The sequence below is a fragment of the Microtus oregoni genome, unplaced genomic scaffold (genome assembly GCF_018167655.1).
Source record: "Microtus oregoni isolate MIOR12 unplaced genomic scaffold, Mior012 000028F_ref0000031, whole genome shotgun sequence".
Lineage (NCBI taxonomy): Eukaryota > Metazoa > Chordata > Mammalia > Rodentia > Cricetidae > Microtus > Microtus oregoni.
The window spans coordinates 18,099,303-18,126,148 of record NW_024543087.1 but is presented as its reverse complement, the minus strand read 5'-3'; the positions used below and the strand labels follow the sequence as shown (position 1 = coordinate 18,126,148).

The 26,846-nt window shown below is 44.0% G+C and overlaps 1 protein-coding gene across 1 annotated transcript in view; it reads right to left on the bottom strand.

Annotated features, from left to right (window-relative positions):
* The window catches only part of Col6a6 (collagen type VI alpha 6 chain), a 99,927-nt gene extending 74,507 nt beyond the window's left edge, over positions 1 to 25,420 (bottom strand). The window contains exons 1-10 of the mRNA XM_041676770.1: positions 25,360 to 25,420; positions 22,392 to 22,988; positions 20,431 to 21,051; positions 18,803 to 19,363; positions 17,543 to 18,100; positions 14,696 to 15,271; positions 10,606 to 11,175; positions 3,475 to 3,818; positions 3,307 to 3,385; positions 69 to 223 (exon numbers count right to left, since the gene is read on the bottom strand). Of these exons, the coding sequence (XP_041532704.1) occupies positions 69 to 223; positions 3,307 to 3,385; positions 3,475 to 3,818; positions 10,606 to 11,175; positions 14,696 to 15,271; positions 17,543 to 18,100; positions 18,803 to 19,363; positions 20,431 to 21,051; positions 22,392 to 22,988; positions 25,360 to 25,420 (4,122 nt within the window). The remainder of the gene's footprint in view (positions 1 to 68; positions 224 to 3,306; positions 3,386 to 3,474; positions 3,819 to 10,605; positions 11,176 to 14,695; positions 15,272 to 17,542; positions 18,101 to 18,802; positions 19,364 to 20,430; positions 21,052 to 22,391; positions 22,989 to 25,359) is intronic.
* Between the last annotated feature and the right edge of the window lie 1,426 nt (positions 25,421 to 26,846).

The window sequence follows — 26,846 nt, the reverse complement described above, 5'->3', positions numbered from 1 at the left end:
GGGGTAAGACTACAGCCCAGAAGTGGGACATTTGCTCAAACCCTCCAGCTTTTGCTCTGTTAACTTACTAGTTGCTTTGACAGCTGGCTCCCAAGGTTCCTCATACCAATTGTGAACTGGGTTCTGTACTCAAATCCTTTCCCAAATTCAATGTAGAGAAGGTCAGCCAGGTCACTGGTATCGGCAGCTCCGTCCACAGCAATGGTTATGAGGGCATTCAGGCCTGTTCAACATATTCTCCAGGTGAAGTAGGCTGGGGTCATTTAAATGACTAGCCTTGGCAAACTGCTGCTTTCTGCTGTCCACACCTGTCAACCCCACGACACAATGCCAGCAAATAATAGCACAACCGTTGAGAGACTCAAACTGGAGATGAAGGGGCAGGTGTACAGGATTTCACAACAACGTTACTGAAGTGAGCCGCTGAGTAAGCCAAAGGCCCACACCGCTTGCTACAGTACAGAGGAAATCATGCATCCAAAAAGTGAATGCCCTACAGTTTTTATCCTATGTATAAGATTCTTAAGGCCACAATGTCAGAATTGCCTAGGAGATCTCAGAAATACAGACTTTCCTGAGATATATACCCATAATGGCTAGTATCTTTCAATAAAATACAGATTGCACAGGAAAATGACCAATTCCAAAGAGAAATATAGGATTTTAGGTCTTAATCCATATCTACTGATCTCGAATGCATATTTAAACAAAACCTTCAGGCAGAGAACTTGCTTAGTATGTGTGATGGGCCAGGTTCAAGCCTTAGTTCTGTTTTTAAAAAAAAGCAAAACAAAACACACACGCACACACACACAATGGGTGTTTATGGGCAGGAGAGACGACTCAGCAGTTAAGATCACTGGCTGCTCTTGCAGAGGATCTGGGTTCGGTTCCAGGAACCCACATGGTGCCTTGAAACCACATATCAATCCGGCTCCTCTTCTGGTCTCTGAAGACCCCTGCACACATGTGATACACACAAACTAACACACACACACAGATAATAAAATGGATGCTTCCAATGACCTCATAAGGAACTGGCGCTCCAACTATAACTTCTGGATCTAGTCAGAAAAGGAAAGTCTTTCCCCATCTGCTTTTCCTTACACATTCAGGAAATGCAAAATGTGAGCATTACGAGATCCATGGGATAGTGACATGTCAGAAATATGCACAGAACTATTATTTATGAGCATTCTCAGAACTGGAGTGTTCAGTACTCCTCCCTTCAGACACATTCAATAATGAGTCCCACAGCCTCCCTAATAACGTCTTCTACGAGCCAAGAAAGAGAAAGCTCCAAACGTTGTGAGAATAAAGAACCCCTGAGGAAATTCTAGGGCATTTGACTTTTAAATCGTAATGAACTAACTCAAACCCAGTCTACATGCATAAATTACAGAGCCACGCCCACTGTCATTACTTTCTCCTCTCTTCCTGTTGCATGAGGACTGCCTAGTCTGTATGATATGTGATCTTGAACTAAAGCGGCCTCCTAGGTCAGCGTATCATCAGTGGAAGTATCTGGGAAGCCAGGGACAAGGGTCTTCCTTGTCCATTTTGAGAGTCTTATGATGTTCTTAAGAGGATGCTACCATCACCATTCCTTTGTTCCTTTATCAAAGAGTCTAAATATTTCTGAATATATATCTTCTGAAGTTTATGCATGTAACAGGCTTTTTGGGGGGCCACCAATCAGCTCCCAAATCATGACATGGGACTTTTTTTTTTTTATTTTTGAGACAGGGTTTCGCCTTAGCTTTTGGTTCCTGTCCTGGGACTAGCTCTTGTAGACCAGGCTGGCCTCGAACTCACAGAGATCCACCTGCCTCTGCCTCCCGAGTGCTGGGATTAAAGGCGTATGCCACCACTGCTCAGATGGGACTCATTGTTAGTTATGAATGTCTGGCTTTATCTATGCTCATTTCTAGCTGGCTCTTATAACTTAACTTGTCTCTCTTCATCTACAACAAAACTGTCCTCTCAAATTAGGTGACCCAAAGTCTTATCCTTAATCCTAATGAAAATCTGTTTAGAACTCAGAAACAAAGACCAAGATTGGATAGAATAAAGAGAATGAAGCCTTAGAAATATAAATAAAGGGTAAAATAAAAACCTTTACTGTATAGCTGTAAATCCAGAGAACTCTGAAATTTAAGTTAAGGAGAGAATTTAGCAGGAAAGACAGTTTCTGGCCAACCCACATTAGTGAACCCAATAGGCAGGCCCTGTACTAGACCAGGCTCCCTGGAAGCAGACCCTGATGTACGGTTTGGATACATACAATATGTTAAAAAGTCCCCAGAAGAAAGGATGTGAAGGACAGGGCAGTACCCAAGTAATACCCCAGCTATGACTTGACCTCAGAGAGTTCTGGAGCATAGATCACAGCCTCCATGTCACTTGACACACACCAAGGCCCAGCTCCTCATACTGCCCAAGAAAGAGGGAAGTGGCTTTCTGGGTGATGGAACTCCCAATGGCAATTCTTCAGAGACTATACAGCTCTGAGTGATTGGCAGGTGGGTGATCCTGCCAACAAAGAATATGTGGGTGTGAGAGCAGCGCCCACATATGGGAAACTGGTCCTGATTCAGAACATGTGGTTACTTTTTGCCTCTACTGCCCCATATCTTGAATAGAGAAGTCAGGAGGGCTGTTGGTGCTAAAAGCTAAATGCGTGGCTCCTGTGCTTTGAGGCTGCATGACCATCAAGGCTGGTCCTTCTGCGGTCCGAAGGAAAGAATTACAAAACCCCAGCACACAAGGAAACTCGTCCAAAAAAATGCTTGCAAGTCTGGAAATGGTTAGTGTCTGGCAGAAGCCATCCAGCACTTGTGTTCCTTGGCCACTTGTTCCTGTTCACTGCCATGCGACAGAAGTAGCAATGTTGACAACATGCGGGGAGATGGGAAGGAGCCGCCTCCAGGAAAGGCTCGAAGAACACACACAGTAAGAAGGTGAAGCGCAGAGCTCTGGTCAGTGTGCTGTTTTATACACATGGACCATGAGAGGCATGAGAGATCCAAGTGCTCCGAGGGGACATGATTGCCAAATTCAGGGTCAGTAACATACCTGGAAACAATGGAGTTGAGTTCTGAAATGACAAAGTGAATAAGCAGCCAGACATAGTGGTTCGTACCTGTCATCCCAACACTCAAGTGATTAAGAAGAGGACTGCCCTGAGTTTGAGATCGACTTGGGTTACATGAGATGCTCCAGGCTAGCCTTGGCTACAAAATAAAAGCCTATCTAAAATAAGTAAAAATAGTTCACCCCTTTCCTACCCCTCCCCCAGTTCAGTACCTTCCTTTCTGAGTTCATCGGATTTCTGTTCCAGTTTTTCAGTATCATCATCCATGCCGTCTGAAAACAGAAGGACCACCTAGGGAAGGTTTTAGAAAAATGAGGGAAAAATTAGCAAAATGTTTACTGAAAAACCGCATATCAACATGCGAACTAACTCCATCTTACCTTCCCTCGGGCGGCGGACTTATTCTGGAAAGTGTCCCACAGAGAGCTCAGCAGGTTTGTGTTGAGGCGGGACGGCCCGTTCACTGTCACACCTTGCAGGCTGCTCAGTATGTTGTCGCTGTAGATCTCAAACTTGGAGGGGTATCTTTCCACAGCGTTTGTCACTTGAAAAGCGATGCTCACCTGAGTCTCGGTGCCTACCTCGCAGCTCACCCCGTTGAGGGAGCTGATGGCCCTTAAGATGTCTTGGAGGTAGGCCTCCATCCAAGGCTGACCTTCGAGCAAAGTCTGCCCCCTCTGCTGACTTGAGATATCAAATCCAACAACCACATCCACAAAACAATCTAGGATGCAAGGGGGAAGCGTCTCTTGTTAGGATTACCACCACACTAATGTGATTCTGACGCACGTCTGATTCTAGGGGCTAAGACGTCCAATTTCTATTCTAGGTAGAAAGTAGGAAAACAAGGAAAAGCATGGAGCAGGGAAAAACCACAAACTCATTCTTCAATGACTTGTAGGATAATAAGACTACTTTTTTTTTTTCAGTTGGAATTGAATCTGGATGATTCTTCGACAACCAAAATGCTAAAGGATCCTATTCTAGCCATTAAAAACACATTGTGATGTATTCAATCCCTTAAGTAACTCTAAGGCATCTTGTGGAAATGGCAGTAATCTAAAACACATTCCGATAGCACTACTTAACAACTGAGGTCATTGACAAATATTAAATTATAATAGGAGAGAGAGAAAAGTAAAAACATTTGAACAGAGAAAGTCATTCAGAAGCAAAAAAAAAAAAAGCACACAGGAAAGTTTGGCTCATTTATCTTTCTAGAAGCATCGAGTCAATTTTGATCATCTTTAACATCCACCCAGAGAAGAAATCAATATAAAAGGGAGGGAAGGAGGGAAGGAGGGAAGGAAGGAAAAACTGTTGAGATCTTTCTTAAGTCCTCCAGGTGAAGAGACCTGGCAATTCAGTTATTCAACTTGTCCATGCCTTTAGGAGTCAGCCGTCTGGGGAGCCAGGAGGACACTGCCATTCGGGATTCTAGAGCCTTGGAGTGGTACTGCATTTAAAGGTCTTTGTTGTTATCTCATTAACTCCTGGGAAGTTTCAGCATCGAAGACATTTGGATGGGCTTGATATTTTAAGCTGAACTCCCTAAAGGCGGATAGTTTGAGAAGGATAAAATTCTAATGGTACGCGTGCTTTTCTTTCAAGAATGTCTGAGCTGCTTAACTCGCTCCAACCTTTTCCTGCCTTCTAGACACATGGAACTTGGTGTTAAAAACAAATTAAAAAGCTAAAAAAAATGTTTATATACATTGCTTAAATCAGCAGTTTTCAGATTGTGTGTGTGTGTCTGGCATCTAGTATGCCAAAAACACAGTCTAAGTCCCTCATGTTTAATCAAAATTGGCAAATGATTCCATAATATCATAATCAATGGAACAGAACTCGCTGAACAAGTCCAGGCCAAGCAGCCACATGACTAAGTGCAATGGGGAATGAGGAGAAGCTGGCAAGAAAATTCTCATGGATTGGCCCAGAAAGATCTGTGCCTGAGAAATTTGGGGAACTGGAGTCTTCCATGAGGAGGCTTGCTTCAAAGGGAATCTGCCAGTGGCGACCTAAACTCACGGGAGGCAGAGATAGTTTGAGAAGTAAACTAGGCAGGATAAGGTTGATTTTCAAAGGTCATGAAGAATTAAACTAGGGTCACTTTTCTTAACCACAAAAACCAAGAGATTATATGTTTCAACTAAGAATACAAAAGAGCAGATTTGATGGGATAGTCATACTCCTGTCTGCCATGCCCGGCCCCAAAGCTGATTCTAATTATCTGATTCTTTTATTTGTCAAGGTCTTTATTTAGAGCTGATGGTAGCATATTCTTAGTATGAAAAAAATCCTGTTTTGGGGCCAGTGAGGAGGTGGGAAAGGTACTTTTGCCAGGCCTGATGATCCAAGTTCAATTCCCACAACCCACATAGCCGAAGGAGAGAACTGACTCCTGCCAAGTTGTCCTCTGACCTCCACATGCCTGTGGCACACGTGCCCCACCCTCAAATGCACACAATAAATAAATCGGCAGGGGGGCGGGGAATCAAGACACTGTTGCAGGCTGAGGTACATTAATAAGATTAGGCACCAGTGGTCCTAAAGAAAATGGGCTCAGTTGTTGGGTGAAAGAGGAAAGACTTTACTTGTGAGGGGCATTTCCACCAGCTGCTCCTTGTTTTCCATTTTGAATCATTGTGCACCTTGAGACTCTTAAGCATGCCCAGGATTTATGAAGGGGAAAATAAGACTCAAATAGTAATTGTGTCCCAACGTTCAGCATGTTTTATGGAGGAGAGGAACCACGAGGCTGGAGTGTAGCTCAGTGGCACTTGCCTAGCATGGATGAAGGCAATCCCCTGCACCCAGCACCAAACTGAAACCCCCAAAACAAGCCAAGCAAATGTCCAGATTGAAGCCTGGGTAACTTTAAAACACACCAAACTACTGACTGACCTCTGTGGTTGGAGGATTCTATAATTTCAGAGCAGGCATCCCATAACATCCTTGCGCATGCCTTTGAAGCCTTATCAGGGCCCATGCTAGCCTCATCAGCCCTCAGCTCATGGGATGACTTCAAAGCCCTGCATTCTTGTTTACTGGGCTAACGACTTCAAGTTTATCTTAAGAGCACTTTGTCTTTTCATATCCATGCTTGTTTCCTTACTTTAAAAAAAAAAAGGCTTTAAAGATATTTGTTTATGGGGCCCTGCATGGGGGTGAGGTCAGAGGGCAACTTGCAGGGCTCATTTCCCTCCTTGAGCCATGTGGGTTCCAGAATGGAGCTCGGGTTGCCAGTTTAGGGGCAAGTGCCTCTCCTGTCAGAGCCATCTCGTTGGCATAGCAACTGCTTCTTTAAAAAATAACTCACTACTTGGAGTTAAGATTCCCATTTTTAAACTTTCTCATGCACTCAAGTAAAAACTAGAGTGTTCGAAGATAATTTTCTACCTAATAATTTAAAATGAGCATCTCTTGTGAAATAGAAAATTAATGGAGAAGACTTGGCTGGAATAACCAGACACATTCCAAAGTCAGAGCAGTGTCTAAAGCAAAATGCAGGAAGACAGCGGCCCCTGACCAACTTCATGACCTTCAACCTTTGACCTACCCATTGGGTTCTTGTAAAAGGTGTGAGGCTGGAGCTTGGAAAAATACTTTTGGAGAGAATTGTTGATGTATTCTGAGCTTTCTCCCACACACAAAGAGAAGCAATTTCTCCTTTAATTCATGAGAAAGGGGCTCAAAAAAGCAGTTTCAAGTTAACTTAAGCCTAGAAATTCAAAGAGCAAGCCCGAGGGTTCCTGCAAAAAAAGGAGCAGTCATTTCCAGGACTGTGCATTCTGGACCTGCTGCTGTGGCCTCAGGAACTGGTAGAAGCCAGCAGTAAAAGGAACTGTTTCAGGATCCCCACACCCTCCACTCAAGAGGAGGGGCAGGGAGCGCTCAGAAAAAAAAAAGAGCCAGAATCATCTCCAGATGTTCAGGGGCTAAGGAAGGGATATGGACAATCTTGAATCCAGACATACCTATCTCTTCTTGTATGCATGCAAATTTTTCTGTCCTACCTGCCAGCTCCCAAATGACCAAATGGAGACTTACTAATTATAAAAGCTCAGCCAATAGCTTAGATGATGTGGGAATCCCTTCTGTATGAGATGAATATGCTTTATTTCCAATGGTTATTAAAGAAGCTTGGTGTAGGAGGTTCTTCTGTTCATGTCTTGCTTTCATTGGTTAATGAATAAAGAAACTACTTTGGGCCTGATAGGGCAGAACTTAGGTAGGCAGAGAAGACAGAACTGAATGCTGGGAAGGAGGGCAGAGTGAGAGGCTCCATGGATCTCCTGCCTGAGACAGACACTGGTTTAGAATCTTGCTGGTAAGCCACAGTCACATGGCGATACACAGATTAATAGAAATGGGTCAAATTAAGATGCAAGAGTTAGCCAATAAGAAGTTAGAGCTAATGGCCAAGCAGTGTTTTAATGAATATAGTTTCTGTGTGGTTATTTCGGGTGTAAGCTAGCCGGGAGGCAAGGACAAACAAAGGGCTACCTCCTTGTGTAATAAAAGCTGCTTCGGCCAATGGCTTAGTAGAGTAAAGCCAGACAGGAAATCTGAACAGAGATCTTTAGAGAGAGAGTAGGCAGAGTCAGAGAGATGCCATGTAGGTGCCAAAGGAGAAAGATACCAGTCACCAGCCAGAACTTTACTGGTAGGCCACAGCCTCATGGCGATATACAGAATAATAGAAATGGGTTAATTTAAAATATAAGAGTTAGATAGAAGTATGCCTAAGCTATTGGCCAAACAGTATTGTAATTAGTATAGTTTCTATGTTATTATTCGGGTGTGGGCCACTGAGAAATGAATGAGCAGTCTCTGCCTACACTTAGGCTTGTTTCTAACTAGCTCTTATAACTTAAGTTAACCCATTTCTATTCATTTATGTGCTGCTGCATGACTCTTTTCCTGCATGTCTGTTTCCTCTGCGTCTGCCGGTAACTCTACTTTTTTTTCTTCCCAGAATCCTCCCTGCTCCAAAAATCCTGTCTAGCTATTCGCCATTCAGCTTTTTATTAACCTAGTCCGAATGACAAATCTTCACAGTGTACAAAGAGATTATTCCACAACATCTTCTCAAAGGAACACTATTTGAGACATTCCCCTAAACTTTTTTTGGCTTTAGTAAGATTACAGGTGATAGGAGGAAGGAAGAACTTCAAGGATGCTCCTACCCCAGGACCCAGCTTCAGGTGTGGGCTACCAGAAAACCAGTGGCTGCCACCTGCCAAGTGCCTCTGAGCAAAATGCTTCTGTTTCTCCCACTCTTCTCTTCTCTCCAGTCCATTCTAGAATGGCCAGAGACCAACACTAGCAGAAGTAGCAGGGCAAAGCCTAACAGAAGGGGTGGTATGGAAGGTAAGGAAAGGAACAATGGGAGAAATGTCGCCCACGTGTGGCCTGGTCTTTTGTGTCAGGTGAGCAGCCTGTAGCATGCTGGAAAAGTAAAACCTTGACTGGAACTTAAAGTTTCTATAGTTACAGTGGGGCAGGCATATTAATCACTAAGAGGAGACTCAGTCTTTTAATAAAGGTGACTAAAGGGAATGTCCAGCCCTTATGAATGCATTTAATGGGTTAGTGGTAGGCAAAAATGGAGGGTGCTTTGACCATTCTTGGCTGTCCACGTGACTACATCTGGAATTCACTAAAACCCAAGCTGCTAGACACACCTGTGAGTATTTTTTCTTAATTAAATCATTTGAAATGGATAGATCTACTTTTAGTCCAAGTCTTTTGAGATGGGAAGAACCACCTTTAATCTGGGCTACACCTCTGTGGTCCAGCCTCTTTCTGGGACAGGGAAGAAGGGTGTTCTCTTTCTTAGCCTCCTTGTTCTCACCCTTGCTAGCAAAGTCCATTCCTCCTCTGGCATTAGAGCCTTTTTTCTTTGGGAGCCAAGCCATCTCCTGGAGACCAGCTGAGACACCCAGCCTGTGGACTGAACAACTGCTGGATTCTTGGATTTGCCAGTAGACAGTCATTGTTGGATTAGCTGGACCCCAGCCTGTAAACCACTCAAATGAATTCCCTTTCTATATAAAGAGAGATTCATTCTAGCAGTTCTGTTCCTCTAGGGAACCCTGGCTGATACAGAGGAACTTGATGATCCCATGGTAGGTGGCAGGCTTGTTGAGAGGCAGGTGTGAATATGCGTTTTCTCACATAAGCCGCACGGAGATGAGCTTGGTGTTGCTCAGTCACATCCCACAAAGAAAACATTCAACTCATTTAAAAAATGAAGCAACTTGTCCAAGAAAAGATGGCATGGAGCAGAGACCTGAAGTCGTGTCTGTCTCTAAATGAGCCTGTAGCTTTTCTTTCCTTGATTGAAGTCTGTGGTTAATGTTCACCAGGGGTACTGGGATGGAGTAATCACCAATCCATAGGGTGTCATTCATAAGAAAAGGAAGAGCGATTCTTTCAAGACACTCAACCTACCATAAAAATGTCATAATGTTCTCTGTGTGTGTGTGTGTGTGTGTGTGTGTGTGTGTGTGTGCGTGCGTGTGCGCATGTATGCATGTGCTTGTATGTGTGCCTGAGTGTGTATGGATATGTGTACCTGGAGGCCAGATGTCAACCTCATGTGTCAACCCCTTGTGTACCACAGACTTATTTTTGGGATAGAGTCTCACAATGCCTGGAACTAATTTACTAGGTTAGGTTGACTTTCCAGCAAGTCCCAGGGATCCCCCTGTCACCGTCTCTCCAGATCTGGGATTACAGCTATATATCGCCACATCTGGGTGTCTTTTTTTTTTTTTTTTTTTTTTTTGATTTTTCGAGACAGGGTTTCTCCGTAGCTTTTGGTTCCTGTCCTGGAACTAGCTCTTGTAGACCAGGCTGGCCTCGAACTCACAGAGATCCGCCTGCCTCTGTCTCCCGAGTGCTGGGATTAAAGGCGTGCGCCACCACCGCCCGGCTCACATCTGGGTGTCTTATATGGGTCTTGGGGATCAAATTCATGATTATTGCATAGAAACACTCCCCTGATTCAACTCTCCAGCCCCCAAATGTAACTATTCCAAAGAAGATATTTATTGACCTCTGTGGTAAATTTTTCTAGTAAAGGTATAGACCTAGAGATGTTCTCTACATGGGAGCTTTGCTGGCACTGTGGGCCTATTGCCAGGCAACGAAAATCCATCAGGCAGTTCATTTTCTCTGTGACACATTCTGCAACCTCTGAAAGCAGAACAATGTGAACAATGGCCTCTCCCTCACACCTTCCGAAGCCAGGCATCTCTGTTCACAAAGGAGTCATGTTTCCTCTGGGAGACACTGTGAATAGAAGACTCAGGGTCTCTAACACTCTGCTTCTCATTCCACGGCTCACAAAATACACATACTTCATAGCTGTGAAAAAGTTCAAATTGAAATCCAGAGGCCCAAATCTAAATTCTCCCAGCAGGCCCAGGGGAGGTAAACAGTTGGAGGAAAATGTCAACAAAGATGGCGGGGGAAATCAAAATGAAGAACTCAATACTTACTGCTCTCACCGCCTGAGGTACAGATGTTGCGAACGATCCTCTTCTTCACCTTCTTCAGCTCGTCGAAGTTATGCACCGTCAGTTTCTTCTCTGCTGTCCCTGTGATCTGGATCAGCTGCTGGTCGTCCACGTCACCAATGCCCACTGAGTAGATGTCCACACCTTTGTGTCTCAGCTCCTCAGCGGCCTGAGCCACCTCGTCTTGGGACCGGCCATCTGTGAGGACCAACAGCACCTGAGGGGTCCCTGCGTTGATCCTGCTGCCCGTGTCTGGCCGGAAGTAGTGCCTCACCTTCCTGAGTGCGTCTCCGATTCGGGTGTATCCAAAGATCTGCTGAATGCTCTCAATCTCGGAGGAGATCTCCTTCTCCCCCGTGAACGCCCCCAGCAGAAACTCCGATCTGTAGCTGTCGCTGAACTGGGCCACTCCTATGCGCACTCGGTTGAGGCTGACATCAAAGTCTTGAACAACTGATGCCAGAAACTCCTTCATCTTCTGGAAGTCATTTGGATGGATGCTGTTTGACCCATCCATGAGGAAAACGAGGTCAACCTTTTCGATTTCACAATCTACAGAGAGGAAAGGAAATGAGTTAAGACCAGGAGACTCTTCTTTAACCTGCCAGGAGTCAACTGGACATCTGTTGCTCTACAGAAATAGTATTTTCATATTGGTTCCTTATCTCATGCTACTCTGTGGTCACATTAATTGGAGAATAAATAAATACAAATGATCCTTTCATAAAGACAGCAGGAGCCATGCACTGCTAACCCATCCATTCCGTGTTTCTCTTGGCTCTGTCTGCTTGGTCTTGCGCCATTTTCTGTTTTGACATGCCAGAGAACCGACAGCGGTGCTATACAAAGACTTCTCTCCTCATCTGCGATCTCAGCCTCACTTTCCAAGAAGGCCAGGGACAGTAGTAGCACAGCAAACAACATTAACACATGCTCGCACAGAGATTCAAATAGAAGCAGATGGTCAGTATTATTAGCTTGGCCTCCCTGGTCCAGTTGATCCAATAAATTTTTTTTTCTGGTTTATTAGGGCAAATTGTTTAAAAAGCATGCTTTCTGCTCTCTGTCTGACTTTTCTATCAGCCTCCTCTCTCTGGTGTATGTAGGCAAAAATATCAACTTAAGAAAAAATGGTTTTGAGCACATAATGGAATATAGTCAGAGATTATCCCATTGCATGATTGTGACACATACAAAACAAAGAACAAGAGAGGCCATTGCTAATAGATAGGTTATGCCCAGCACACACTCGTCTGCCTCTGCTAGCTTTCTGCTAAGCCCTGTCACTTCCTCAAATTTCCAGGGTTATCAACACTGACCCAACTTAATTTTTTAAATTATATGTAAGTGTGTGTAGGGTGTATGTACATTAGTATGTAGGTGTGTGCAGCCATGCATGAAGGCCAGACGGGAATCAGTTGTTATGATTTATCCTCCCCACCTTCATCCGTTAAGACAGGGTCTCAGGGAAGCTGGAGCTAGGCTGACAGCCAGTGAGCCCCAGTGACCCCCTCATGTCTCAGTTCCCCCATGGAGCAAGGCTGACAGGCACAGCCAGCTTTTTACATGGGTGCTGGAGGGTTGAACCCATGTTCTCCTGCTTGCGTAGCAAGTGTTCTCTAAGCCATCTTCTCAGCCTCAACCTAGCTCTCAGTATGGTCTCAGAAAAGGCAAAAGGTGGCTGCTTTGCCACAGATGAGAGAAAAGAAGGCACGGTGAATACGGATCCTTCCGGAGTGGATGAACTCATTATACTCTGCTTCAGATTCGCATTTCCTTTCTCCTTTCTCACCTTTCTCCTTTCCTTTCCCGACGGGGACATTTCAGTCCGAAATTGCAGTTGTCAACTTCCATAGAGAATAAAAGGGCAGACCAAATTTTAGGCATTTGCTATCAAGGAAATAAAGATTTGTCCTCGTTTCTAGTAACAAACAGAAAGATTGCTAGTTTTCCAGAAAAAAAGCTAGAGGCTACATTTTAAGGAGGCAAATCTCACAACAAACAAACAAAACCAGGAAAGTTAAATAATTTTGAAAAAGAACTGTACCCACATGTTGGAATTGTGAACCAACAGAAATTCCTCTAATAAAAACATCTTTATTATTTATTTTTTAGAGCACAAAATTGCTTTTATGTTTTTCCAAATACTAGTCTGCCTTTGTGAAAAGCAAATTCCGTCTCTTCCTGTGAAAGGCCTTAGAAAAAAGGCTAAGGCTCTCTTTCACGCTTTTTTTTTTTTTTTTTTGGTGGGGGAAGGAAAAGATGAGCTCACATGATAAAGCAGGTCTAGCCTGGAACTCAAGAATGTAGCCTAGGAAGGCCTCAAACTGCCTTGGCCTGCCAAACACTAGAACTAAAGATATGCAGCACCATGTCTAGTTAGATGAAACATGCAAAATGTCAGCTGAATGCGTGAACAACGAATGAGCGTGCACACACGCACGCACGCGCGCGTGCACACCACACACACACACACACACACCACACACATGCACACAGTCACATGGCCTCTAGCTGCCAGAATGGAAAGATGGGCAAAGGGAAGCCGGCTGCTCTCTGTCATAGAGCCCTCAGAGCCTGGACTAAAGTGCTTAATACCCAAGTCTATTTTTTCAATGAACTTGGACCATAAACAAATCCAAAAAGAAACCAAGGATATTTGGCCTGAGGTAAAAATGACTTCAGGCAATGGATGATTGCCCTTCCAAGAAGGCAGAGTTGGCCTAGAAAAAGACCATCCTGAGTGAGGTAACCCAGACCCAGAAAGATGAACATGGCATGTACTCACTCTTAAGTAGATACTAGCTGTAAAGCAAAGGATAACGAGCCTATAGTCCATGACCCTAGAGAAGCTAAGTAACAAGGTGAACCCTAAAAGAAACACATATAGGTTCCCCTGGGAAGGGAAAATAGACAAGAACTCCTGAGAAAATTGGGAGTATGGTGGTTAGGGGAGAAGGGAGGGCAGAAGAAGAGGATGAAGGGAGAAGGGGTGGGGGAGAATACCTTGAGGAAAAGGATAGTCAAGATGGGGGAAGGACAGAGAAGAGAACAAGAAAAGAGAGATCTTGATTGAGGGAGCCATTATGGGGCTAGCAAGAAACCTGGCACTAGAGAAATCCCCAGGAATCCACAAGGATGACCCCAGCTAAGACCCTAAGCAATAGTTTAGAGGGTGCCTGAACTGGCCTTGCCCTGTAGTCAGATTGATGACTACCTTAAATGTCACCATAGAACCTTCATTCAGCAACTAACGGAAACAGAGGCAGAGACCCACATTGGAGCACTGGACTGAGCTCCCAAAGTCCAGCTGAAGAGTGGGAAGAATGAGAATATGAGCAAAGAGGTCAAGACCATGATGGGGACACCCACTGAAACAGCTAATGGGAGCCTATCACCTCTGGTCAGACAGGGAAGGAACCAGCATAGAATCAAACTAGACCCCTGAATGTGGGTGACAGTTGTATGGTTGGGGCAGACTGAGGGACCACTGGCAGTAGCACCAGGATTTATCCCTACAGCTTGTACTGGCTTTTGTTGGAACCTATTCTCTTTGGATGGACACCTTGCTCAGCCCAGATATAGTAGTCTTTCCTCAGAGCAATGTGTCTTACCCTCTCTGAGGAGTGGATAGGGGATGGGGTTTGGGGGGGGGGGGGGAGGTGGGAAATGGGAGGAGGGAAGGGAGTGGTAATTGGGATAGGTATGTAAAATGAAAAAAGTTTTTCTTTTTTTAAAAAAAGAAATTTTTTTTAAAAGGGGGAAAAAAGACACCTAAGTAAACCTATGTTCTAATAAAGAGAATCTTTTCAAAAACAGCAGAGTTCCGAGTGTCAGAAGAGCCCAGGGGGGAGGAAACAGTGTTTTCAAATGGTTTTCACTTGAGGACGAGGACAAATGAAGTACCTTGAAGCACTGTCAGACTCAGATTCTGTAAAGTAGGAAAACCACTTCATGATTTCGGTTCCTTCTCTCCTCCCTAGAAAACTTGTTCTCAAGTGTGACGGGTTGGTGTCTCACTCATGTGGTCCTATTTTTAATAATTGGGAAAAACTCAGTTGACAGGCCTTACCGACTTTTGAAGAGTTACAGACACTGGCTGATACGTCGGAAAATATCCCTTTTAGGCCTCCAAACGTCTCTACGAAGTAGTACTTGTCACTTGAGCCTGCCATGGCTAACAGCTCCCAGCTATTGGCACCAGCAATCCCCACTGCCAGGACAAGAATGCCTTTGTCCCTCAGGGCCTTGGCGGTGGCATTGAGTTTCTCTGCATCATGAGATTCTCCATCGGTGATCACAATAAGGACTTGGGGGACCCCCTTGTGCAGACGGCTGCCCCGGGCTTCAGTGAACATGTGATCGGAGAAGGCCAGGGCCTCAGCAGTGTAAGTGTTGCCCCCCATGGGCTGGTCATTCTGGAGCGCTGAAATCACCTCCAACTTTGTGCCTAGGTCACCCAGATAAAACAGCACTTCCGGGTTATCAGCATACTTGAGAGCTCCAAACCGGACCTGATTTTTACCCACGTCAGCTTTTCTTACCAGGCCGATCATAAAGTCCTTCATGATGTTGTATTCTTGATAGTCAATGCTACCAGAGCTATCGATGACAAACACAACATCCAAAACTTCAATCCGTTTGCATTCTGAAAAGAAAAAAAGAAAGAAAGAAAGATAGAAAACCATTTGAGATTCACCGTGGGAAGTTCCCCAATTTCCATTTACATGGCTGGTGTTGTCTTCAGGAACACACAGATGGTCAACTCTCTGGATAACAAAGATACCTGCTGTGCTATCTGTACTCAGGTGAGCTTTCAGAACAAGGAGTGTGGAGTGAAGCCTATACCATAGGAGGAGGAGCTCGAGTGGCCATCCCAAAGTATCAGGAGTAGAATCTCAACCATTAGACTAAAAAATGGAAAATTATAACTCTGTATAGATTTTCCCATATAAATGATCCCTTTCCCATATGCTTTTATTTATACAAGCTTATTTTTAAGTTATAAGGATCTTGAGAAGCTATTGGCATCCCTTGGGGAAAAGACAAAACAACAACAGAAAGAATTTAACAGCGCTACATTTTTTTATCATGGTTCTATGTTGGCTGATTTCTAAGCCCACATTTTCTTCCTTTTTGACTTTCTTGAAATATTTATTTCTACTATTAGGACACATCATAAAAAGGAGGCCAGTTCTCATTTAGCTCAAGCACGTTGTCCTAACATGACACTCTGGTGAACTTGTTAAGCCTGAGGTCAGCACTACAGCAAAGATGATCAGGAAAGACCTAATTTCGAATTCATCTAAAGGAGCACATCCAGCTGTGAGTTCTAGTGGTTATCTCCTCCTTTCTGGAGAAGTGGAGTCCTGAGACAGTCATTTGGTCTTTATGTTGAGAGTACATGTTCTCCCTGAATCTTAGATAAAGTGCTGTCCAAACGCATGTTAGCTCATCCGTTCTCGAGAAAAAGACCTGGGAGAAAGAACTCCCCCAGTGCCTGGCTGGCTTCCACATTTCCATCTTTTGTGGGTCATGTGGTGGACTGTTGAAAACACAAGAGCCAGTGTACTCAACACTGACCGGAGCCATGTGTACGGAGCCAAAAAATCAAATTCCCAGGAAAGGCTGACCCCGCTGAGGAAAACTGGGTCCCTCCAGCTGTCTGCTGGCTGTGAAGATGGCTTGGCTTACTCAGGAACTCGGGAGGATGTTTGCTCAGCATTGGAGCCCTTCAAAGAACTTGTACGTATTATGGATGGCATTGCCAGGGAACAGGAACCAGATGTAGTCCCTCTTCTACCAAACACAGATAACTACCACCAAACCCTACAATGGGAGCTGAACATACCCATTGCTAGAATAACAAGACAATGTCTTTTCTCCCTTAAAAGTATGAAAATACATATTTTTCAGAGTGAATTTTCAGAATGCTTCTATCATTAAATCCAGGGGTCAAGAACAATGTGACTGCCTATGTTTGCTGGTCTTCTGTTAATTTGTTTTGGGGGGAAGGTGAGAGGCTGGGGTTCAGTCCATGACCTTGAGAGAGCTCTACCACTGAGCAGCATCTTCTCCCTGGAGCTTTGGTTTGCCTGCTTCCATTATTCTGCAGTGTTGCAGGAAGAGTGGGCAGCCTGCCATTTACTTCTCTGGAAGATTCTATTGCTGAGGTTCACTAACTACAGCCATGTTTTGTAAGGTTTCATAGAGTTTAAAAAAACTTTTCATTTGATCAAACAGATGCTAAGCTAAACATGTCTTTCTAATCAGGAGGTTATGTTCCTCTACCCCTGCCTCAGCAGCCTTCATGTGGTCTAATGGCACAAGACATATAAGACTGGGCCCCTCATCAGGAAGCTGGGCCAACTGTTTCAGGATTCATGCTCTAACATTGTTCATGGGCTTGTGCTGAAACTAGGCTCAGCTAGAGTGACTGCCTTGTAGAGGTCCCACCTCTTCTCTGTTTTTGCCTTCCTTCTATCCGTCCTGGAAGTACTTCCTCAGTAGACCCCTTCCACAAGAGCTCTTGACAAACCCACTCTTTCCAGGGACCCTGACATAAGACCTGGTAACATCACTTTTCTTAAGGGAGTAAGTCACATTAGGACTATTATTTATCTGCAAATGGGAAAACTAGGTAGGCCAAAACCATTCCTTTATGGATTTATTTTCCTTTGGGGAGCAGTGGAGCATTGAGCCAAGGTCTTACCCTGTATTCCAGACTAGCCTTGAACTCATGGCCATTTTCCTGTCTCAGCTTGTATACTGGGATTACAGGCATGAACCACCATACCCAGGCTCTATCATTTAACTCAAAAGCTCAAAGGCACTAAATCAAACATTTCAATTATGAAACTTATAGCATTCGAATACAACTCTGTTTAGCCCCCCCTGTTGTGACTGTGCCCATGTTTACCTTCACGGGGACTGCAGATTCCCAGAACAAGGTCATCTTCAATATGCTGCAGAATGTCAAAGTTCTCAACATAGAAAACCATCTCTTGTTTCCCACTGATCTCCTCGAGCTGGGTGACGTTGGAGCCAAATACGCCCACTGAGTAGATAATCACGCCGTCTCTCCGAAGTGCCGCTGCTGGTTCCCTAACTAGGTCCTGAGCCTCACCGTCCGTGATGAGAATGAGGAACTTTCTGACATTGGGCCGGGCCCCCTTGCTGGGGCTGAAGTACTGGGACACAAAGCTCAGGGCACTGCCTGTCAATGTTGTTTCTCCAATGTGAGTCATTTGGTCGATGGCACTGGAAATGTCACTTTGGGTCATGAACGTGTTGAGCTGGAACTCCTCCTTGTTTTCGTGGCTGAACTGGACCACACCAATTTGCACCCGGTCCGCCCCAATCTGGGATTTGCTCACCAGGTTCTTCATAAACGTCTTCATCTTGCTGAAGTTTTCAGGTCCTATGCTGCCAGAACTGTCCACCAGAAACATGATGTCTGCTTTCATGTCTCTGCAGGCTGTGTGGGAGAAACTGGGATGTTTATTTGCATCACTGAACATAAAAATTAAGAGTGCATAGGAAAACCCAAGTCACAAATAATTCTATGTTCAAGCTTGGTGTGTGCCTCACGAAGACAGGAAAACAAAGCATCACAAGGCTATTCTGTTCCTTAGTAATGAAGTATCTCAACATCAGCACCACTGGGGCCAGGTCATATTTACTGTAGTAGTGCTCTGAATATCGATCTATAAAATGGCTAGCAAATACCTTTGCTTCATCCATTCTGTGGATGCTAAGAAAGCTCCCTACTTAGGACACACAAAAAAAATGTATCTACAAGTCACCAAATAGCCTCAGAGAGTAAAAACCCTGAGTGGAAGCCACTGATACAGCGCTTCAAAGAAATTCATACAAGTTCGTTTATAAAATGAGATGTCAATCAGACGGCCATGCCCCTTTCCTTCGGAACGTCTTTGATTGGATTATACACATGGCACCTACTCGTACATCCTGCTAGGGCTTCACTAGAAAGAATCCCTCCAAACACCTCTGTCAGTCATCAGATACCAACTTACACTACCATGGGGTTTTGCTTTGTTCTGGAGAGAAAATATAATCATACAGGGCAATAATCTCAACGTAAAAATGCATGTCGCCCCCGACTAACAGTGTCCCTTTGTGAACTGCTGTCTGAAGGCTAAGCTGCATCATCTCCTACCTTCTTCAGCACAGATCTCTTGAACCACCTCGTTCCTTATGTCCCTCAGGGCATCGAACTCATGCACGTAGTAAACTCGCTTTTCCTCTCCTGCTATCTCCCGCAGCTGTGTTTGGTTGGCTTCCTTTACTCCGATAGCATGGACTCGGATGTTTTCCTCTCTCAGCCTGTGCGCAGGTTCCAGGACACTATCCTGGGACATGCCATTCGTCAGAATGACAAGGTGACATGGCACTTTGTTTCCTCGCTGCTTCTTGGCTTTCTGCAACAGCTTCAGGGTGAAGTTCAGGGCTGCACCTGTGTTGGTGTTCCCGCCCATCTGCCTGATGTTCTCAATGGCTTTTCCCAAGTCAGGCTTGCTGGTGTATTTACTGATCTCAAATTCCAAGTCCCAGGTGTCGGCGTACTGCACGGCTCCGACCCGTACCTTGTGGGGAGCAATGTTGAACATGGCCACCACGTCTGACAGGAAGGTCTTCATTTCATGGAAGTCTGTGGGCTGGGTGTTCCCTGAACCATCAATGAGCAGATAGATATCCGCTTCTTCTGTGTCCACACAGGCTAAAACAGAACCAAACAGAACCAAAACATTGAATGTAGCATTCAGGGCAAACGGAAAAGAGAAAGGAGAGAAAGGAGTGCAGAAAGAAAGGATAAACACCTACAGAAGAAAGACGGGAGTAGCTTCTCAGCATCAAAGACCTGCTTTCCCAGCTTGGGATAGGGCTCAGCATCAGTTGGGTGAAATGAGTTGCTTCAGACAGTGAGACTATAACCCTGATTCTCTGCCATGGATAAAGATAGCTATAGGTATAGGAAAACTAGAAGCTGCTCTCTGCAAGTTGCTTTTCTCCATTAGTAAGTCACACTCACAGGAAAATGATCGACTGTGGAATAGATGGTGTGTAACACAGCACTGTGAGCGTATGACTTCTCTTTCCTACAATCTAGAAGAAACTATTTACTTTCTACACTCTCCTAGTCCTGAGACCCACTAGGGATGTTGTCAATGACCTTGAGTCTGAGACACAGTGATACTGTAAGGAAGCTATAAATAATCCTTGCATAATATATACAAATATGTTTACATATACACAGATATGAAAATACTTATATAGCACCCATGAGTACATATGTACATATGTATAAAACAAATATCATGCACATGCAAACATACAGTCCCTTCTCTCTCTTAATTTGCAGGCAATAGATTGTTACTTATTAATTTGTCTTCCACATAAGTCATGTTGACCATTTATTCTCTAATTTGGCCTTGGGGTTAAAGGAAGAGAAAGGAAATAAGAACGCAGTACAGGAAAGATAAGGGAACTGGTCAGGTAAGAATGCAAATCAGCAAAAGGGACGGAGAAGAAAATGATGATCCAGGACATAGTGAAAGAACCAGCCCAGTTAAAGCCATGCCAAAGAGGACATTCCCTTCCCCACAGTCACACTGCAGTAGATTTTAGTGTCCCCCAAGCTGGACTTCCTAGAACCCAACTAAACTTAAAATTAGAGATGTGTTTGCCCACCCACCTCAGAACCCCCAAGTCCCTTCTGTACAGACAACACACAGAAGGTGAGAATAAAGAAGCCTCTAGAACGGCCTTGTCTCAGTGAGGCTTTACCAGATTTGAGGGTTTCAGTCCGCTCTGAGAGGACAGAGACCGTGTGTGTGATTTGGTTCCGCAGCTTCTTCAGGAACGTCTGGTTGTGGGTGGCCAGCTCGGAGAAGTTGCTCAGTTTGGAGGCGAACTGCTCTGCGGGGTGGGATGCAATCTTCTCCAGTTGATCTTGGCTGGCCCCTTCTATGCCCATGGTAAAGATGGTCACTCCCTCACGCCGGAGGTTGACAGCTGCCTTGGTCACGTTGTCCTCTGACGCTCTGTGGGTCACCAGTACGGCAATCTGAGGCACCCCTTGGTTCTTCCGACTGCCCCTCTGTGTGCTGAAGACTTCCTTCCTGGTCTTTCTGAGGGCATTCCCAGTGTAGGCCTGCCCTGTGCGGGGAGACAGGTCCTGTATGTGCTGCAAGATCTCTGTCTTATTGATACCCTTGCTCAGCGAATTGATCACCCTCGTCTCATTGCTGTAGGCCACGAGGCCTACCCTCATGCAATTTTCCTTAATGTCAAGGGCAGAGACACTTTCCTCCAGGAATGCTTTCAGATGGTCAAGGTTCTCCTGGCTGCCATTAATGGCCATGTCCAACAGAAACACGACATCAGCCACAGAAGGGCCTTGGCAAGCTGTGTGGGGAAAGGAATGAATGAGTACAGTTATACAGGAGGGTTGGGACTTCACAGGACATGCAGAACATACACTAGAACTCATCTGTGTACTCAAAGAAGGCATGGCATGATTGTGAGGCTGAGATGACAGGGGCCAGGTCCCAGCTTTAAAAATGAGATACAGGGTATGAAATAATATATTCAGCATGGAGACTGGCACAGAAAAGTCATTTAATGAAGACTAGCTATTAAATGAAAAACATTTAAGTGTCGCCTTCATTATACTCAACAGCTCAAGTCTAAGAAATGAGAATGAGTACACTTGCATTGTCAATTATTTGGGAAAGGCACTAGTAGTAAAGATTCATATTTTATAAGCATTCTGTATCTTCAATAGGTCATCTCAAACTGATTTAACCAAGAGGACAGACTGTAAAGAACTCAGAAGCTAATTCAGAATCAAACAGCAGAATAGGCAGTGTGAGTGTATGCTACCTGACTGGAACCAGGAGACTTGATCCAGCTCTGGCTACACAAGGCTGCCTGGCACTGGGGCAGACCATATTATTTTAGTTCTTTGCTTCAGAACAGATTTGGATCATCAAAGGCTGGCTTTAGCGCCTTGCCATTTTTTCATTATGTGGTCCCAGAAGCTGAAGGTTTCTCCAGGAGCAAATTTGTTTTTAGTGAACCAGCAATAAAACCACAGCAAGAACAAGCTAGGAAGGTGTCTCAGTGGGAATCTAGGTGGCAAGGAGAGGGTGCTGCAAACATTTTAAATTCTAGTCTGGGGCTAAATAAGTCATAGAAAACCAATCCCTGTGGGATTTATTAGTTTTTTTAAAAATAGCCACAATCACTAGATCTTCTTGAACATACAGAGATATTCAATACCTGAAAATACCACCTATTGGAGAAAAAGGGTATTCACAGAATTTTAATCCTTCTCCTACACTGATTTTTTTCAAAATCATTTTGACATTGGTCCTATGCATACAGCCTCAACCCACTGTCTTGATTAAATTTTGTTATCAATTTGACACACTTAGAAGAAAAACCGCCTCTATCAGATTGACCTGTTGGCATGCCTATGAAGCATTTTCTTGATTTATAAGTGATGTAGGAGGGCTCAACCCACTGCGGGCAGCACCATCCCTAAGCAAGTGGGAGTACATAAGAGAGCAGGCCTAGCAAGCAGCGTCCCTCTATGGCCTCTGCTTCAGTTCTTGACTGAATATTCATCTTGGCATCCCTCCACAATGGACCCCAAGCCTGTCAACTAAAATAAGCCCCTTCTCCCCACATTGCTTTTGGTCAGTGTTTTATCACAACAACAGAAAGCAAATCAGGACACCCACCTTCTACGGTAATGTCATCAGCCATTCCTTCCTTATACTTAGTTACGTCCTTGATGATCTCTGTCATGTTTGGGGCAAATGCACTGAGGTCTCTGACCGTCCTGAGGTTGAAATGGAACTGGGATGTGGCCATGGCCTTCAGGTTTTCCTCAGAAGCCTTCTGTACCCCCACTGAGATGATCTTCACCCCATTTTCCCTCAGGGCCTTTGAAGCCTCTTCCACATCATCCTCAGACTCGGATGAAGCCAGCACCACCAGGATCGGGGGGAACAGTTTCTTGTCTCTTCCGTTTGTGGGGGCAGAGAAATAGGTCCTGTGGGCCTCTTGCAGGGCGTTCCCTATCTTCAGGGACCCACCGATGAACTGGAAGTTCTTCTTCAGGTGGTTTAGCATGGGGTTCCTGTTCTTGAAGGTGCCCAGCTGGAACTCGTTGTGGAGAGCATCGCTGTACTGGGCCAGGGCCACACGGTACTTGTCGGCCTCTATGGGGAGGCTGCTGATCAGCTTGGTAAGGAAAGTTCTCACAAGAAGGAAGGACTTCATCCCTAGGTGATCTGAGCTGTCCACCAGAAACACCACATCTGCATACTCGGGATCTATAAAGTCAGAAACACAGCAAAAATTTTAGAAATTGTTTTCCATATTTAATGCCAACTGTGTGTGTGTGTGTGTGTGTGTGAACAGAAACTTGGTTTCATCTTTGAATTTTGTTTCAGTACCTTTGTGAACGAATCAACATCCCACAATCTCTCAGGAAGAAGAAGGGTTTAGTTCATGGTGTGAGTGCTTTGTACAACTTCATATGGCAAAGTTTTGCAACAATAAACATCATTTTGCAAAGAATTAGCAAATTGGGAATGTGTAAATTTAGCAAAATAAAAAGGCAGAGGTGTTGTCTTAATGGGCAATTTCCCCTGTTCTTTTTACAGAATTGGGACACACACCCACACTGAAAGTTTTCATCAAATCTGATTTCTCCAAATTGGTTTGAGCGATGAAACCTAAAGTCTTGCATTCCAATTCGCATTTAACCAATGCCTTAGCTTACCTACTTGATTTGTAAACATCATTTTTGTACTATAAAGTGCTGAATTGATGAAGTGTAAGACATCACAAATACACAGGATTAACTTACTCTGTGGAAAAGTTAGCTATAATATATTCAGCAAGTCATTGAATGAGCATTATGATTGATACATTTATTTACACATATGCAAAATATAATGGCAGCAAAGAATTTGAGGTAAGAAATGAGACTATAATCTTGGTTTCAATTAAAAACATATCTTATTTTGGAATATAAAAACCTTTTCGAACCATTAACAATTTGCTAGTTGTATAGGACTTAGCACATATATATAGTACACACACATATATATCGTGTGCTGTCATTATAATATATAATTGAATACATATAAATAGCATGTAGATTATGTGTATTATATATATTATACACACACATGTATACATATATATATATATGTATGTATGTATATATATATGCATGAATGACATAGTATCATTATCCCAGACTGGCTTTGAAATCTTGATTTCCTGCCAGCACCTCCCATGAGTTACAGGCATGTATCTATCACTGTGATAGTCTCTGGAACTAAATATTTATTTTACAGAAAATGAGAGATTCCATACTTGCTTCATTTCCTCATGGCTGCTTGTCTGGTCCCTGAACTTGCACTACTTTATCATGAAGGCAGATAGAGAAACCATGCGTATTTGTGTGCACGTTATCTGAGAAAATGCAGTGCAGTTGGATCGAGTGACAGGGAAGCCTGCCTATCACCAGCTATTTCTACGAGCATTATCAAGTCAGACACTATGCAGGAGCCGCAATCTCCTCTATTTTAAAATAAGGAGGTTTGATTAGCAAATGGCCAGGCTATCTCCTCGCTTTAAGATCTCATCACATTTGGTTACTAGATAAATGGCTATCACAAGTCATAATAGTTCCTGGGTTTTGAGTTGTTTTTTTTTCCCCCCACTGCTAGGAAACTAGCCCTGGCCTCCATCATTCGGTCTCTGTGAGTATCTGACCAAATCAATCGGTCCTTTCTAGTACTTTAAGTGACCTCACGCCCAGCAATCTGAGATTCTACCCTTTACCACACAGCCAGCAACATTTGGGAGAAAATGAGCAGAGGGGCCAGTCCGGACCTTCTTCAAGGGAAGGTTGAGTACCCAGTCCAGAGAACCCTGTTGAGGGTGGCTTGCTGTATGACCATCAGTGGCCTTTCTACTCATGCAGAAGCTCCTCTATTTTGTGTGGGAAAGGCATTTGGCTGATTAGCAAAGCGACAGTTCCAGGTCCTTCTTCATGTCTAAGCCACGTAATTGTGGGGCGGGGGTGGAGATGGACCCTTCCTCCAAAGCTTAAGGCTCAGAGAGACATCGAATGATATTTTAAGGGGCAAAGTCTGGCTTATCTCCACTAAGCTCATTTCAAGGTCACAATCCTAGAGAAAGTTATAAAGTCGGTGTAGGTGGTTCTGGATGTGAGCTGGCCCCCACGCACCAACTTAAGCAGGGCTGTTTCACGTGAGTTCCTGACCACAACCCTGACATCCAGTACTAGGAGCTCTCTCTCCAGGGTAAACACATGGATGCCTTTAGAAGCAGCGGTCAGTCCAAGACACTGCAGCTGCTGCAGAATCTACACTCTCAGCCAAAGCAGCATTTGCAATCAAGACAATTAAAGACTGAGTTTTCCAAAGAGATCTAGAGTAGACTGAATTAAGGACAGATGACAGCTTTCATATATTTTATCAGCAGCTTGGGATTTCCAGATATGAGGAAACAAAAAAAGATAAAACCTCGCCCCCACATCCTTACTGCCATTGAAATCAAGCAATGTGAAGCTAATACCATAACTTAAACGGCCTCCACCCATTGACTAACATTGAGTATATATGTGTATACAAAATAATGCAAGGAAACAATTCCATATCTTACCAGAATCTTGGCTCACACAAACATGGAAACAAGCCATTGTCAGGATCAAAATCAGCAGCATTTTCGTGTTACAGGCTGACAACCCCCAACATTAAAGCTAAAAAAGAAAGATACAGGAAATCATTTGACTGTTATTGTGAATCAAGACTCACGTAGATGACAGCAGACAACATTAGATAATAAACTTGGTGTGAAAAGGGGTGAGGGCTGGCTAAGGTTCACTGGCCTTCGAACCTGTGAGGTGCCTTGGAGGAAAACGAAGCAACTCCCTGAGAGGTGTGCTTCCTGGAGGAAACATGAGACCCTGAACAGAGACAGTGCAGGTGGCCAGACGCACTGTGTTCCCATTAGTCTCTCCCGCATGCTCAGTGCACCCTGTCTGCTCACCACCAGGACAGTGCAGAGTTCACTGTGCTGTGGTCTAACACGGCTAATGTTGTCTCCCAACATGAACATGTAGTAGGTGCTTCATGTTAAACCGTTTGTATTCTAGGTCTGGGCTGAAAACCCTGTTTTCCCCACTCCCTCCTTAGTTAGTTCTGTTATGATTGCCATTTATTTATTTATATTTTTATTTTTGAAACGTCTTACTATGTAAACCAGGCTGTCCTTGAATTCAGAGTTCTCCCTTTCTCTGGCTCCAGGGATTATATGTACCACCATGCCCAGCTATTTTTCTCTCCTATATTCATTTTTAATTTTAGATTTTCTTATATATTTAAAAAGTTATAAATAAAAATATCATGTACGAAAATTAACCAGACCGCAAAAGACTATACAACTCAAGACAGGTAGCTATTTTGGAATAGAAGCTTTGTAGCTTCATAATGGATCTTATTCTTTCACTATTGAACACATTTTAAACACTTATCTACACTCTAAAGTCATGACCGAGTTAGAACTGAGCAAACAATTAGCCTGCTATCCGCTCATAACTGGTGGCCATAACCTGCGTTCACTCATCTTGACGCCCTTAGATTTGCCTTTCTTGTTTCCTTCATGGTATACTTCGCCCACATGTCCATTTGTTTACACATACACATACACCGTCGGCTAGTTCTGTATACAAAGAGAGCATGAAGTTGTTATTCCAAGATTGTGGAGCTTGCTTAATATTATACATTCTAAGTCTATCCATTTTCCTATGAATTTTGTGCTTTCATTTTTCTGTAGACCTGAGTAGCATTTCTATATGTAAATGTAGCTTATATATTTAATTTTCATTATCCATTTGTCTATTGATGGACAATTAGGTGGATTCCACTGATGTGTGCTTTATTCTTAAATCTGAGAGAGGAAAAAGGAACACGAGCTGTGTTTTGATGGAAGACAGAAGGCTCACTTCTTAGTTTGTGCCCATTTGCCTAGACACACACAGAGCAAGGGGCTCACAGTCCCAGCTTGGCCTAAAAGGCATTTTCAGCCACCCTGGAATGCCAGTTGTAGAGTTAGACAGAATATTGAATACATTACAAATCAATATAAGC